The sequence below is a fragment of the Arachis hypogaea genome, chromosome 4 (genome assembly GCF_003086295.3).
Source record: "Arachis hypogaea cultivar Tifrunner chromosome 4, arahy.Tifrunner.gnm2.J5K5, whole genome shotgun sequence".
Taxonomy (NCBI): domain Eukaryota; kingdom Viridiplantae; phylum Streptophyta; class Magnoliopsida; order Fabales; family Fabaceae; genus Arachis; species Arachis hypogaea.
In genome coordinates this window covers 26,850,204-26,866,899 of record NC_092039.1, presented here as the reverse complement: position 1 = coordinate 26,866,899, position 16,696 = coordinate 26,850,204, and the positions used below count along the sequence as shown (strand labels likewise).

The 16,696-nt window shown below is 34.9% G+C and overlaps 2 protein-coding genes across 4 annotated transcripts; one reads left to right on the top strand and one right to left on the bottom strand.

The window, feature by feature from the left end:
* Nucleotides 1–2,418: 2,418 nt before the first annotated feature.
* Nucleotides 2,419–7,760, top strand: LOC112796560 (pentatricopeptide repeat-containing protein At3g51320). 3 transcript variants are annotated; one of them, XM_025839065.3, is made up of 4 exons: nt 2,453–2,707; nt 4,050–4,499; nt 5,324–5,562; nt 5,652–7,760. In XM_025839065.3, the coding sequence occupies exons 3-4, from the start codon at nt 5,419–5,421 to the stop codon at nt 7,398–7,400; spliced, it is 1,893 nt and encodes a 630-aa protein (XP_025694850.1). In that variant the 5' UTR covers nt 2,453–2,707; nt 4,050–4,499; nt 5,324–5,418; the 3' UTR covers nt 7,401–7,760. The 3 variants fall into 3 exon arrangements, with proteins under 3 accessions (XP_025694849.1, XP_025694852.1, XP_025694850.1); XM_025839064.3 differs by lacking the exon at nt 4,050–4,499 and having other exon boundaries at nt 2,419–2,707; XM_025839067.3 differs by lacking the exon at nt 4,050–4,499 and having other exon boundaries at nt 2,421–2,707; nt 5,290–5,562.
* Nucleotides 7,761–15,081: 7,321 nt separating this feature from the next.
* On the bottom strand, nt 15,082–16,617 carry LOC112794766 (uncharacterized). Its single transcript, XM_025836747.1, has one exon. It carries the CDS (start codon nt 16,615–16,617, stop codon nt 15,082–15,084), a length of 1,536 nt encoding a protein of 511 aa, XP_025692532.1.
* Nucleotides 16,618–16,696: the final 79 nt, after the last annotated feature.

Here is a 16,696-nt window from a genome sequence, read left to right as displayed (position 1 = left end):
CAATGATGTTGTCTTTATTGGGCTTTGCTACCAAAGATAGCTTTCTATCATAGTAAATTATTGTCCAGAATGGATCTACTTTATTTTTACATATTCTGACAAAAAAAAATAGTCTTTATACCATGAAAATAAATATCAAGAGTTATAACAGAAAAAAAGAGAATAATTTAGAGAGGAGAGAAAAAAAAAGGAAAAAGAAACAAAGGAGATAATAGTAGATTACTTGAGATGGTTTCAATCAAATTATTATATTATATATAAAATACTTAAGAAATTATTTAGTCAATAATGTAACATTTAGCTGACTGAATTAGGTTACGTGTATAATTACTTTATTAATTTAAATATTAAAATTTAATTTTAATCTAGAATATTCATAATAAAATATTTATAACTCTTTACATATTGTTATTGTTCTATTTCTATTTATGTTCTATTAAAGTTTAATGTCAAATTAGGTCATGTAGTTTGTCTTTATATGAAGTTCATAGTTAACAATTATTAGATAATTTGAAAATTTTGACTAAATTATCATCTAACAAGTTCTCAACTATCAACTTCGCATAAAGATAATTGCGCGTAAATCTTCGCTTTTAAATTAAATGTAATTATTCTATTTTATTTGCTTTATTAGTAGCAAATAGATTGCTTTAATATCAAGAAAATTTTAAGAGAGAATTTTATTAGAGTCATTTTTAATAATAAATAGAAATTAGAAAAAAATATTGATAATGAATATTAAATATTTTTAATTTTTATTTAAAAAATGAATATAGGCAACGAATTAGGCACATCATTTAGAGAGGTTTGGCCACCCGAATTGTATTATTTGGCTTAGTTGTGACTTGAACACGCCGGGAGAGTGAGGAGAGAGTAGAGGCATGTTCGTCAATGGCAATTGAATGGTCAAATTGTCTGTGCCAACCTCCAAATAAATAGCCAGAGTCTCATCTTGACAACTTCAACTTCTTCTCCTCACTCTCCCGGCGTGTTCAGGTCACTACTCAGCCAAACAATATAATTTGGGAGGATAAACCTCTCTAAATATTGCATCTAAGTCGTTGTCTATATTCATTTTTCTAATAAAAATTAAAAATGTTTAATATTCGTTATCAACATTTTTTTTCTAATTTTTATTATTATTAAAAATGACTAATAAAATCCTCTCTTAAAATTTTCTTAATATTAAAGTAATCTACGTGCTACTAATAAAGCAAATAAAATAGAATAATTACATTTAATTTAAAAACGAAGACTTATGTGCAATTATCTTCATATGAAGTTGATAGTTAAAAACTTGTTAGATGATAATTTAATTAAATATTTCAAATCATCTAATAATTTTTAACTATGAACTTCAAATAAAAATAACTACATGACCTAATTTGACTTTCTTAGAACATAAATAAAAATGGAACAATAACAATATGTAAAGAATTATAAATATTTTATTATGAAAATTCTAGATTAAAATTAAATTTTAATATTTAAATTAATAGAATAATTATAGATGCAACCTAATTCAGTCAGCTAAATGTTAGATTATAGACTAAATAATTTCTTAAGTATATTATATATAACCTAATAATTTGATTGAAACCATCTCCAATGATTTAGTATTTTCTTCTTTCTTTCTTTTCTCTTCCTTCTCTCTCCTCTCTAAATTCTTTCTCTTTTTTCTCTTATAACTCTAATATTTATTTTCATGGTATAAAAACTATTTTTTGTCAGGACATGTAAAAATCAAGTAAATTCATTCTAGGCAATAGTTTGATTTGATAAAAAACTCTCTTTGGTAGCAAAACCCAATAAAGAGAATGCCATTGGACCATAAAAAGTCATAACATTTTTTTGTTCGTAAATGGCTGGTTACGCAAAAAATATCTAGAAAAATGAAAATCAATGTTCTAAAAATCAGATTGGATTGATCGATTCAACTGAGTTAATCGAAAATTAGTCTTCTAATTGATCCGATTGTTATTTAATACTGACTTGCAAAAATCGATAAAAAATCGGATGAACCGATAGTTAATCGGTGAATCGACAGAATCGAACCCTTTTTTGGGTTACCGGTTCGCATTTTTATATAAAAGAAAAAACCCATAGAACCCACTCCTACCCGTTTTTCTCTCTCACTCTCTGAGGACCATAATTCTGAAAATCGGACCGAATCAATCGGTCAAACCGGTTCAACCGAAAATCGACGAGAAAAACGATCCGATCTACTGTCTATAACCGCTTTTTTAAAAACTGTTTGAAAATTATTGAACTGAACAAGAACCGGTCGGTTGGACCGGATCGGAAACCGTCCGGTTCTGTATAAACGATGCCGTTTTGAATTTTTTTAAAAAAAAAATTAAAAATGTCACTCCCGGTCACCCGCTTCCCACAACCCCCCTCCCCCCCTCCTTCCCATTCGTGAGTCTCACCCCTCATCTGAAGCCCAAAAATCAAAATTACCAAACCAAAACCCTAATTTCCTCCTCAACGGTTCTGCCGCAGTGCCGCCGCCGTCCGTCTTGTCGGCGCCGTCCGTGGCTTCCTCTTTCCCTCTGTCCCGAACCCAAGCCCTCTCTTGTAGGCTATAGCTCGGCACGTCGTCCCCATCCTCCGGCTTCTCTGTTCGAGGCTTGGAGCAGCTTGCCGTCGTGTCGCCGCTCGCCGCTCGCCGTCGTGTCGCCGCTCGCCGTCCGTCTCTGCGTCGAAGGTTAGCGGCACTGCTTTCACTTCTTCGGTTCTTCTTTTTATGCTCTGTTGAGTGATTTCTGAATGTGAAATTGGGAATGGATTAATGGAAAGTTGGAATCCAAATCATTATTGAAATTTTGTGCTGCTGCTGTTTTTTTTTTTAATTTCTGAAATTTTTGTTGAACTGCTGCTGATTTTATGCTGGTTTAGTGTGGTTACTTTATGCTCTGTTTTGTAATGTTTGTTGCTGGATGGTGATTGTTCTTGATTCTTGGCTCTGTTTAGTCTCTTGTGCTGTTGGTAATGATGTTTTTTATTGGGTTTATCCTTTGAGAGCTACTGTTAGTGTGGTCTGGTGCTGTTTAGTCTCTCTTTAGTCTCTTTTTGAACTGACAGTGCAGTGCTGCTACCTCTGTTGCTGTTTCTGTCGTGCCTTACCATCTTGTTACCACTGATTTCATCTGCCCTCATTCTTGTTCTACTTCAAAATCATGCTAAATTTGTGAGTGTCCGTCCTTTTTGAATATGTTTATAAATAATAAGATTAGACATTGATTTTTCTGATTATCATTTTGGTCTGTATTTGATGTTGTTCAAATTTCATGATTTTGTTACTGGCTCCTGAAAGTTGGATTTATTTTTCTAATATGCTTAACATCAGAAAGATTTGGAAGAGTTTATTACTCTTCATTAAGAATGTGCTGAAACTTTGTTAAAATTTGGCTGAAAATTTTGTTATAACTTATAAGTTAGATAGATAGATAGATGGGATATGCCAAACTGAAACTTGAAGGTGGAGAATGTTTCTTATGTTCAGTAGCTTATAGGGAGTGAAAATGGCATGTTACCTCAGAGGAATGTTGGCAACCCCAAGAATGGCAAGCCTTAGGAGCTTGATGAGGCTTGTCACCCTTCATTGGCCCTTTTCATGGATGAGATCAAGATTGGATGAAATCAATAACAACATTAACAACAAGAGTTCTTTGCCTTCTGATTCAATGATAATTTGGTATCTTGCCCTTGAGACTGGAAATTTCTGGTTACATTATTGGCTGTTGCTGATTTATCATGCTATGATGCTGAGCTTAGCTATGAGTAGATGATTGAATATTTGTTATTGATTTGGTTAATTCAATGATTTTTTTTTTTTTTGGTTTTTTGTGACTATCTTAACGAGTTCAATAGTGATATATTGAATGATATTGTTAATAATTATGAAATCAAATGTTAAATTAGATTTTGGTTGATGTAGTACTTTATATTTGGAAGACATTAAAATTTATGTTACACTATAATTATGTTTTAGAGTATTTATTTATAATTTATTTATTATTTTATTATAAAACGGTTTTTTCGGTTAGACCACGGTTGAACCGGTTAGACCAGTAAACCAGTGAACCAGTGACTAGAACGGTTCGATGACCGGTCTGGTTTTCAGAACCTTGCTGAGGACCCATCCCAACCCTAACCCCCTTTCTCACCCGCCGCCTTCTCCATTGCCGAACCACATCCACCGCTGTCTCCCCGCCGCCGTCGCATCTGCTCCAGTCGCTGTCTCTACTGCTCAAGCTCGTCGCAACGCTTCTCGCGTTGCCGCTCGTCTCCTCTGTCTCGGCTCTCGTCTTCTCCTTGACGTCGCTAGAAGTCGTGCTCGGAGCTATTGGCGTCGCAGTCTCCATCGTCGTTGTCGGCGGCCCTGAAATCGTCGTCTCTGTCCTCTCGTCAAGCCTCTGTCTTCGAGCCCCTTTTCTCTCTGTCCGAGGTCACATCCTTCCTCCCTCGCCGTCACTTCCCTTCCTCCCTTGATGCCGGTAAGCACTGCTACTTCAATTTGTGTTGTTGCTGATTTTCTGGGAGAAAGTGTAGCCATTATTTTTGGAAGATAGAAAATTGTAACTCTGAAACTGAGGAAGAAGCTTCAAAGGTTCCACACCCAGAAATACTCTATAGATTACAAGTGGTTTTTTGAAATAATGGTTGATAATTGATTTGAATATTCTGTTGAATTTTGTTGCTGAGTTAATTTTGTTGATGGAGTTGAGTTTGGGGTTTATGGTTGATTTGAATGTTGTTGTAATTTTGTTAATTTTGTATTCTCATTTAAGGGTTGTTGCTGATACGATTTTGAAGTTAGTTTGGCTGTTGAGTTTGGATTAATTTTTGTTTTTGGATTTTCTTGGCTTTTAATGCTTAGTTTTCTCTGTTTTTGGATTCTGTTTTTGCTATTGAATACCTACTTAAAAGTCTGTCGTTAAAATTTGTTGTGATTCTGAATTTTGTTGTTGATGGTTTGAGTTTATGTATAAGTTTGTGTTTTTCATTGTTTTTTATTATTTGATTATTAGAAATTATTGTTGAATTTTTTTTATTCTAAATTTTTGTTGCTAATGTGATGATTACTTGATTAGTGATTACTTTATTAGAACTTAAAAGTTATTTAATAATTTTTTATTTTATGAATTTTTAATGATAAAATATGAACAAATTACTATGTAAAAGTACAAAATTTTAAATTTTATTAGTTTAGAAATCGTGGAATTTGAATATTTGAAATTTGTATATTAAATTTTTAATAATTTTATAATTTTATTTTATATTTAGTTAAACCGGTTTAACCTCTGAACCGTTGAACCAGTTACTCTACCAGTTCATTGATTGGTCCGGTTCTCGCAACTTTGATGAAAACGATATGACAGAGAGAGAAAGAGAGAGAGAGAAAGAGAGAGGAGAATGGCAAGAATAAGCAAAGAGGCGATGGGTCCAGTGGGGAAGAGGCTCTCGGCGGTTTTGGTTTGTTCTCTCTCGAAGCATCCCTTGAGGTACTACCAGGAAACCAATTCCCTAATCAGTAATGCCATTCCCGTTTCCTTTCCTGTCAGTTCACTTCTACCTCGCTTTCCTTTCTCAATCATAGCTTTCATCACTTCACTCTCTAATCATCCGCATATTCCGTTTTATTTTAGATAAAAAATGGGATCCCTTGCTTGGTTCCACAAGATGGGAAGATACTCGAGGAAGAAGATGGCAAGGACACAACCACAACCACTCTCTCCCCCTTCAATGCCTTCCACGCGATCCTCCAGAGTGCGTGCCACACCACCCGCCACCTCCTCCAAATTCAGGCACTCCTCACCACCACCGCCCTACTCCGCAACCCTCACATTGCACGCACCCTTCTGAGTCGCGCCTCACACCTATGCGACGTCGCTTACACCCTTTTAATCTTCCATCACTTCAACAACACCTTAGACACGTTTTGCGTCAACACAATGATCCAGGCTTATTCTAACAGCCACGTTCCTCATCAAGCTCTTGCTTTTCTCTTTAATTCTTTGCAAAGTGGTTTCTTTCCCAACAGCTACACCTTTGTGCCCCTCATTGGTTCCTGTGCCAAGATGGGTTGCCTTCAATCTGGGAGGAAGTGCCACGGTCAAGCCCTGAAGAATGGGGTTGATGGGGTGCTACCGGTTCAGAACTCTTTGATTCACATGTATGGGTGCTGCGGTGATGTTGGAGTTGCTAGGGTAGTGTTTGACACAATGTTGAGCAGGGATTTGGTTTCGTGGAACTCGATCATTGATGGATATGTAACGGTTGGTGAATTGAATGCTGCATATGCACTCTTTGATGAAATGCCCGAGAGGAATTTGATTACTTGGAATGTTATGATTGCTGGCCATTTGAAGGCTAGGAACCCTGGCTTTGCCTTGAAGTTGTTCCGGGAGATGGGTAGGTTGGGATTGAAGGGTAATGCTAGGACTATGGTATCTGTGATTACGGCTTGTGGCCGGTCAGCTAGACTCAAGGAAGGAAGATCAGTTCATGCGAGCATCATTAGGACGTTAGCAAGGTTGAGCTTGATTATTGATACGGCTTTGATCGACATGTACTGCAAATGCAAGAGGGTAGATGTAGCACATGTAGTGTTTGAGAGGATGGCAAACAGGAATTTGGTTTCCTGGAATGCGATGATCTTGGGGCACTGCATTCGTGGAAATCCCGAAGATGGACTAAACCTATTTGATTTAATGGTTGGTATGGAGAAGATGAAGCATGAGGTTGAACTTGATAAGATTATAAGTGCAGACAGAAGTCTAGCTAGGTTATCCCCTGACGAAGTAACCTTCATTGGCATTTTGTGTGCCTGCGCTCGTGCAGAGAAGTTGACTGCGGGCAGGTTTTACTTCAAGCAAATGACTGATGTGTTCAATGTGAAGCCCAATTTTGCTCATTTTTGGTGCATGGCGAATCTTCTGGCGAACGTAGGGCTAGTTGATGAGGCAGAAGAATTCCTGAGGAACATCATAAAATTTGATGGAGATATGTCATATGAGTCATTACTATGGGCAAATTTGCTCGGTTTCTGCCATTTCAAAAGAGATGTGGACTTGGGTGAGCGAATTGCAAAACTGATGATTGACCTGGATCCGAAGAACCTTGCCTGTTACCAGTTCCTCCTTGTCATTTATGTTGTGGCTGATCAACGGGAAAATGTTTCCATGGTGAAAAAGCTGGCGAAGGATAGGCTAGGGGTAATACCTGGAAGCACTCTTGTAGACTTGAAAAATATTGTTCACAATTTCAAGGTGTCAAATAGATGGAGAGAAGGATTTGAAGCAGTCAATAAGATGATGGATGAACTAGCTCATAGATTAGGGTTGGAAATTTTTGAGTCAGGCCAGCCCCCTAGTAGACCGAAGAGAAAATATTAGCTAGGATGAAGATGAGTGATAAAGCAAACCGTTTGAACAAGTAGCGGTCTATTTCACTTTTTTTTTTCTTTCTTTTAGCTCCCTTGATTTTTTTTTGAAATTTTGCCTAGGTGATAGTTTCTCTTGTTTTGGTTCTTCCCGAGTGCACTACAGTATACCCCTCCCAGCAGTGCATTTCTCTTTAGGCATTAACTTGAGTACTAATAGATAATTCCAGTTTTGGATTGAGTTACTATATGTATAACTCGAGCTTGTAATCTGGTCAAGCACTGCATACCAATATGGATTTTTCTGCTAAGCTGTTACAGGAGGATTAATTAATGAAATGGATTAGCCAATGATGCTAGAATTACGAATTTATTCAATGCGTTGGTACTTTAGTTAAAGACTGTAGCCATCAGATGACTGAACTTGGGAGTTGGGAGATTGCAATACCAATGCGAGGTAAGAGATGAAGTATGGTTATGTTTAGAAATTCTTTAGATGATTGATATCTCGTTATAAAATGCAATGTCAATTGGCAAGGGAAGAGATAAAATAATACAGATGTTCACCTTATATTTTATGGAACCCAGGATAAGATGAAATTAAAGAAAGTGACTTACTCTACCTTAATTTTTTTTTTTTTTTTATGCAACAGTTAACGGAATTATTTTATCTCTCTTGTTCACATTCAATTTTTCAAGCTCAAACAAATTTTATTCATCAAAATTAAAAAAATAGCTACAAAGTTTAGAAGCTTTTATATCTATTAGTTTTAAAATTCTAATTCATAAATTAACTAAAATAAAATGGGTCTGTTACGGCCTGGCCCAAACTGAATGAAGGCCGGCTCGACCCGGGTACCACCCGACTCAAACGGTTAGGAGCAAGGCGCCCATTCGCCGACCCGGACACGCGTCACTGACAGCTTTGCTACAGCTGTGCAGGGAAGGTCTCGAAGGGGGTGGGCTTGTCCTTGCAGGGCCCACCTCTGATACGGTATAAATGGGGAAGGATCTACCCTTCCCCCAAGGTACGTCACATACTACCTTATTCCCTTTTTTGCCTGCACATTAGACTGACTTGAGCGTCGGAGTATCATTGCAGGTGACACCCCTCCCTCATCGAGAGCTCGGAATGTCGGTTTCCCTCCTTCACCCTCGCGATCCATCTCCAGGCCGCGCTCCACCTGTCCCTACGAGGATCACTCCGAACCGTCTGGTACTTGACCTACCGAACAGGGTCAAATCATAGTTGGACTTAAAATAATAGAAGTAAAATAAAATAAATATAAATATAAAATAAACCTTAAATAAATATTAATAAATTGATGTATATTTGATTTAACTTGACTAATGAGAATGACTTTAATGCAATTTGAAAATAAAAAATATTTAATACAATTTAAAAATAGTAAGACGAATGGTTTTTTATAATGGTTAATTACGGTCTTAACTAATTTTTAATACATATCTTGAATAAATAATTTAATCATCTCTGCAAATTTTTTTTAATTATCTTAGATATTGTTATTGTAATTAGATCCATTGGCATATGGATTTTTTGTTTCACATGGTTCGTATCAAAAGATTTAACGAAGGGGAATAAACGTGCCATCTTCAACTCCTTAGCTTTGAGGAAGACAAGGTGATAGAATACAACGAAAGGATCCCTTCATTAGTCAATACTCAATAGCATTTCATTTCCTTTTATCTCTATATATCTCTTTATATATAATCTCTCTATATATAATAGGAGAGTAGTACATAGTTCATTATCTGATAAGTGTCCACCTTTTATAATTGACACGTGACACTCACCTAAACTGAACATTTGTTAGCTGTTACTGTATTTCAAAATTCAAAAATTTATTCTCCTCCCTCATTAGATCTCTCTCCATCTGTCTTTCCGCTTGCGGGTACCAAAGCTCTGCACTGTTACAAGAGCAAATACAGAAATTTTGTTCGCGATGCAAACAAAGGAAGCATCGGTAGAGATTATTCATCTGCTCGTGAAAACCGAAGCTCGATTTGTCGCAGTTACTCAGCGTGGATGGTTGTCGTTGGCGGTGTTGCAGAGATAATTTATTTTTTAAGAGTTAGAATAGTTACACAAATCGTTGTTTATGCAAAATTAATGAAACTGAGAAAGTGTTTCTTTATTACAGTTAATGAACTCATAATGGATCTCAGATTTAGTTTCAGAGCTTGAATGATTCTTGATCTGTTACTTTAATGTATGTAATGTTCAGATACGGCGTCGGAGCGCATCTTGAAGGAGCTCAAAGATTTGCAGAAAGACCCTCCAACGTCGTGCAGAACGGGTTAACTTCCTCAATCACATCCATCTTTTTTATCCTTTAGGTTATTTAGAAAAGTATTATTTAGCTTTAACACTGTGAAAAAATTAAAAAAAAGTTTTCATTTTTATAATCTGAGATGAGCAATTTTTGGTGCCCCTTTCATTGTTTCATTGATCTTCAGATAAGTTGGTGCTTACTTGTTCATTTTTACAATTTTCATATATTTAATCACATTATACATGCTTTTAAGAAGAACTAACAGTAAAGTGGTTGGAAGAAAAAGTTAAAAAGAAAGGTGCTGATAAGGAGGGTGTGTAACTAGTGAAGGAACAAGAAGGAAAAAAAAAACTGAAGCAGAGGAAAAAAGTGTTAGAGTGGAGAAGGATGTGTCTCTTTGTGGGATACCACTTCTGCTAAGCAAAGGAGATGAAGGCAGTGATATAGTTCTTGTCAAATTTATGAGGGTTAGGGAGTTCAAGGTCAGTGATACATTTAGGATGTTGAAGAGGTCAATTTTCATTTTTTTTTCTTTATAAATAGTAGCTCATAAATAATCTACTTTAAATTAGAAGTTACTATAAAAAAAATAGAATAAAAGAAATCTACTTTAAATATTATACTATGATATTTGTGCTCTTTCATACGTTAGATTATTGCAAGATAAATAATATGTGGAATTATGGATTTGGCATGCAAAATGATGAGATGTAGGATATAAAATAGATTTTCATAGATCGGTACGTTATTTTCTCTTAATAATTCTTAAAATATTTATCTGAATAAATTGCAATGAATTTTTGAAAGGGAGCTGTTTCACAATTGCTTTGCTTTCATTTTTCAGTGGATGTTTCATAAATTGATGCTGATGGAAGAGTAACTAAACATTATTCTAAACATTATTCGACAAGCTTATTAAGTGATTTCTTCTTTAATACTATATATTGATAATTAGCTACAATGACATAAAATAACTCTAAATACTTTCGCATTTAGGAGAACCTCACATAAAAACTCACATAAAAATTAACTAAATCTGATGACTTGACCAAACTTTATATTGATAATTAGTTGCAATTTTTAGTTGCAAATACTCAAACAGTGTACTCATTTGGAATAAAAGAAATCTACTTTAAATATTATACTATGATATTTGTTCTCTTTCATACGAATTTCTTAGATCATTGCAAGATAAATAACATGTGGAATTATGAATTTGGCAAGAGAGACGTGCAAAATGATAAGGCCTAGGATATAAAATGTATTTCATGTACTCGCATTTTAAGTAGATAAAGCTTTTGAAAATTATTCTTCACGTTAGATTTTATAATATTTTGTTGTATTTTGGTGGAATCAGTTGATCTTTTAGCTTGGTTTTTTTGAAAGCACTTGGTTTCATTGAAATGTTATATTACATTTGTTCAACAAATAATATAATTCGCAAATTGACTAGCTAAACTATAACGGTTTCTATTTGGATTGTTTGGGTGAATCTGTTTTGATAGATGAAATTGATGATTTGATATGTGAATATGGCTGTAGGTATTCTTTCAATAAGACTTTTTGTATAGTATTTGTGATGATTTTTTTTTTCCATATTTGATGTGCCTTTCTTCCAACCTATTTTGCTCTATTACTGTAGTACAAATTGATGCCCCAAATTGAACACATGATAAAGTACAAATATATTTTTTGAACATTGAAAACCAAAATTATTGCTTACTGTACTTTATTGCTTTTGCAAGTTTTGAAAATGCAATTTAATTACGTGCAAAGTTTAGAAGTGGTAAGGATGATATGCATGGTGATGAAGAAGAGTAGCATAAAGATAATAAGCTCGCTTTGGGGAAAAGAGATACGCTCCTTATTAGTTATAGTTATTGGTTTATTATTTTATTGTTCTAATCGGTTTTATTCGTTATAGTTATTGGTTTATTATTTTATTGTTCTAATCGGTTTAACTGGTGGTTTAACTAAAAAGACCGTTTTAGAATAGAATAATAAATAAATTATAAAAAATATCTTAAAATAACTTTAAAATTCCAAATACTACATAAAATATCATCAACTAAATCCATATAATCTTATTAAAATATAAACTCAAAAAGTTATAACCATGATTCAGATGGCTTTCCCAAATAATTAATGAGTATTGTGTATGCCAAACACTTTGGATACAAACAATTAACAAGAAGAAATATATATATATTTCAATTATATAACTCAAAGATGAAGAACATGTTCCTATCATCAACTACATCAACTACACTATAGAGATCCTCTTTCCCTAACGATGATTTCACTGAAAACTTGTTTTTGACCCACTCCATATAATCCCTCCCATGTCCTTCGCATCCTTGTAATCCTACAAATTCACATCAAACACAAAGTTATTAGTCTTCTCATCCATAAAAAGTCACATACACAACATGATAATTTAACTCCATAATACACAAATAAAGCATAGCCTCTGCTATATATTTAAGTGTATAACCCTTGGGTGTATCCAACATGTATGGAATGTTAAAAACAGCAGCAACATTCAGCAACAAACATTTAAAGGGTGATATTAAATTAATCATCAACAACACCATATCTAAATTTAACAATCAACATTTAGCAACAAACATTACAGAACATTAACCAATAATCACACTAAAAGGGTGACACTAAATTATAAAACAACAATTACAAAACACTGTCAAAAGAAGAACATTAGCATTAGCAATTACAGAACAGTGATGACACTAAATTTAGAGCAGTGTTCTTTCTGGAACGGTCATATAATCTCTCTATGAGGGACACAACGGTGCTCTTTTTGGAGCCGCTGTTGAGCAATTTATAGTGCAGATGAGTAACTTTTGCAGTGTTCTACTTTTCCCAATAAATGCCAACACCACCTTGATTTGAACAACAATCTGCAAAAAAAAAAAGCAGCCTCAACAACAATCACAACACCACCCCAAATGAAAAAAAATTAAAAGAAGCTCCCAAGATTAATACTTTGGTGTATTATTGACTTGTTCAACAATCTTGTCTGCTTGAGAAAGAGCTTCTTGGCTCTAAACCTGCAACTAGCAACCAGCAACCAGCAACTAGTTACCAGAAATTATAAAACATCAATTACAAAGTTAAAAACATAACTGAAATTACAAAGAGCTTTTTGGCAGGCGAATTATTACTCACATATACATTATTATCAGCAACTGCTTCTTGATTAATACTTCTATCCATAACTGAAATCAATACATCATAATCAAAGTTGAAAACATCAAACAGAACCAAAAATAAAAAAGAATCAGCAACAAAAATTAAATTCCAACAACAAATAACAAATCATAAACACCATTACCAAATACCAAAAGTAGAACTTAACAGAACCAAAAATAAAAAAGAATCAGCAACAAAAATTACCAAATACTAAAAGCAGAACCAAAAATAAAAAAGAATCAACAACAAAAATTAAATACAACAACAAATAATCACTCCTAATCTCTGAAATCAGTAACTATTTCAACAAATCAGTAACTATTTCAACAACAAATTAAATACCAGCAGCAGCAATACAGTATAACAAATCACTGATCACAAATTTCAAATTCAAAACACTGATCACAAACTAATTAATTTCAGATTCAGAAATCACAAATCACTCATCAGAGACATTCAAAATCAAATTCATAACATTGAAACAGCTCAAAATAAAAATCAAATTGACTAACCTTCCACTGAGAGCAGGACGACAGCGGCGAGACGACGAAGACACGACGGTGCAGCAGCTGGAAGCCTCGAACAGCGAAGTCACCGATGAAGACAGAATGACGTGCCGAGCTAGAAAGCCTAGAAGAGAAGGTCTGGCAGTATGGATTAGGGACAGGGGAAGGAGGAGGCCGCGGAGACGCCGACAACCACGGACGGTGGCGTCAATTCCGTTGACGAAGCTGGGTTTTAGGTTTGGCCATTTGGGGAACCTTAGGGGCTAGGGCTTGGTTGTGTTTCGAACAAGGTTCAGAAAACCGGACCGGTTATCAAACCGCTCTAGTCACTGGTTCACTGGTTCACTGGTCTAACCGGTTCAACCGATGGTTCAACCAGAAAAACTGTTTTAGAGTAAAATAATAAATAAACATTCTAAAATATAATTATAGTCTGATACAAATCTTAAAATATCTTCGAAATTAAAAACAGTACATAAAATATCATCAACCAAATGCATATGATCTTATCAAAATCCAAACTCAAAAGTTAAATAGTAATAAAAGCATATGTAAATATTAAATCCCAACATCATGGTTTATCAATTATCAAAATTCGCAAGAACTTGTTGCAAATCTGCTTCGGTGGGATGATCTTCACCTTCATTCCCATCTTGATCAGCAGAAGAAAGAGATGCAGCATAAAGACCACTACTACCACCGCCACTTTGATATAAATCAGCATCAATTTCACCTAATAAAATAGAAATGTTATCATTATATTATAAACTAACAACATTCTAATAAATCATTAGAAACTAAATATACTATACTCACGCAATAAGTCATCCACATTACTAGGAATATCAGGCTCTTTCTCTACAACCTCTTCAGTCACCCAAAAGTCAACTTGACTGATACTTTCATAATCAATTGGATCATGTTGTGTCTTTTGCTTTCTTTTTTCTTTTTCCTTCCTAAAAAGTTAAATACAATATATGGAGATTTAATAATTTACAAATTTATTATGATAAAGATTACAAATGAAACAATATAGTATTTCATGAAACATATATTACCTGGATTTAAGACGCAAATTATAGGTAACATAAAAAATGTCATTCAGTCTATCATGCTCCAATCTATTTCTTCTTTTTGTATGAATCTGGTCAAAAATGCTCCAATTTCTCTCACACCCAGAAGAAGCAGATGCTTGGCTAAGAATGCGAACAACTATCTTTTGTAGACATGGAGCAGAGCCTCCGAATAACCTCCACCATTCATCTACCAATTATAAAACCATAACATATTATAAGATATTAATTAAGAACATAGGAGAATAAAACAAGTTAAAACAAATATTCAACCATATTCTTACCAGGCTTAAGTTCAGATGCAGTTGGAATAACTTCTTGTCTATCAAAACTTTTCTTCCGATCTCTATATAAATGTATTTCTTTCATTGCCTGAACTGAATCCAAATTGTTACACTTGCAATACAAGGTAACAAGATTAAGCAAACCTTGCATAACATCAGGTGCTTCTTTATAATTTTCATTAAAAAAGAATTTAGGATTCAGAAAGTAAGCTGCCGTATGAAGATCTTTCTTCAAATGCTTGTCCCATCTTGAGTTGATAATATCTGTGTACGGCTGATATGCAGTCTTGGATTGCCTAAACATCTCCTTAATTGCATCTTCTGCCTTTAGCATTCCTTCATAAACATACCCCAAAGATGGGGGTCATCAGCATCAACAACCCTCAGCAAGTAAATCAGAGGGATCACAAGTTTACATACAGTAAAGCAATCGTCCCAAAATTTTGCATCCAGAATAATAGCACTCACAGCTCTACCAGTAGCACTCCTTCCTAATTTGTGATCAGTGAAAATTGAATCTACAACCAATTGTTGCAACTCCTTTTTACGGTCAAAGATGCTCTTCAATGTAATAAACACAGTTGCAAACCGGGTTGCACCAGGACGTACAATTTCTCTCCACTTAGGTCTTTCTCTTAGCCAAGATAAGAAAACCGTATGATTGTACACAAATACTGTGATCTTTGAAGCACGAGTTGCAAGGTTAGAAATATGCGCCATGCTGCTTATATCTTTTAAAATAAGATTAAGGCAATGAGCAGCACATGGTGACCAATAGATATTATCATATTTTCTATTGATAAGCCTACCAGCAGCAACATAATTGGCCGCATTGTTAGTCACAACATGCACAATATTATTTGGGCCAATCCATTCAATCACCTCAGAAAACAAAGTACACAAGTGTGAAGCATTTTTTACCATACTGGAAGCATCTACTGATTTCAGAAAGCACAAACCTTTAGAACAATACACCAAGAAATTGATTAACGTTCTTTGTCTTTGATCTGTCCAACCATCAGCCATGAGGGTACATCCAGTTTCCTTCCATGCACTCCTATAACTATCAACTAGCATTTGACTTTCTCTTTTAAGATCAGCCAACAAATGAACCCTTAACTTATCATAAGAAGGCCCCTTGTAACCAGGTCCAATACCAGCAACACCATCTAACATATCTTGGAAATATGGCGACATCACAGCATTAAATGGAATTTTACAATCCAAAAGCCACTGAGCAAATCGTTTATCAACCTCGTGTATCGCCTCTTTGTTTTGCATAACACTTTTAATACTTGGTTGAGCTCCTGGAGTTGTTCTTGGTGCAAACATAGGAGGAATGACTTTGGCTTTTTTCTTTGGATCGCCTCCAACTCCTTGCTGACTCGAGGTACGCTGCTGTTCCTGTTCTTCTTGAGCTATTGCCTCATCAATTGCATCTTCTACCTCATCACCATCCTCTTCACCAAAACTTACTTTTCTTTTCTTTTTGCTGGCCTGAATATCTTTCAACAAACTTTCCATCTGTTTTTCCACATCATATGGAACTTTAGGACATTTTTTCACGTCTCCAGTAATCTTTGCTAGATGTTTCTTCATCCTGTGAATTCCACCTCCATTGAAAACTTGTAGACAAAATAAACATTGATATTGTGGTTTTCCATTCACGTGTTGTAGAGCAACATATTTCCAAGCTATATCTGTTTTTTCCCTAAGGTTAGAAGAACCTTGTGAATGACTATCGTTAGCACTACGGGAATTAGGATTAGCAGCATCATTCAGAATAGGAGTATCGGCAGGCATGTTATTATTCACAGAAGCATTGTTATCAGCAGTTGCTTCTTGATTAATACTATCTTCCATAACTGAAATTAATAAAACATGTATGAAATTAAACAACACAACACAATACAACACAACACAATGAACAAACACAACCACT

Excerpts from the sequence above, each read along its gene's own strand:
- LOC112796560 (XM_025839064.3), top strand. The coding sequence starts at position 5,419 with ATGGCAAGAATAAGCAAAGAGGCGATGGGTCCAGTGGGGAAGAGGCTC. Across the intron at positions 5,563-5,651 it reads CCATTCCCGTTTCCTTTCCT|ATAAAAAATGGGATCCCTTG; the intron begins GTCAGTTCACTT and ends GTTTTATTTTAG.
- LOC112794766 (XM_025836747.1), bottom strand. The coding sequence starts at position 16,617 with ATGGAAGATAGTATTAATCAAGAAGCAACTGCTGATAACAATGCTTCT.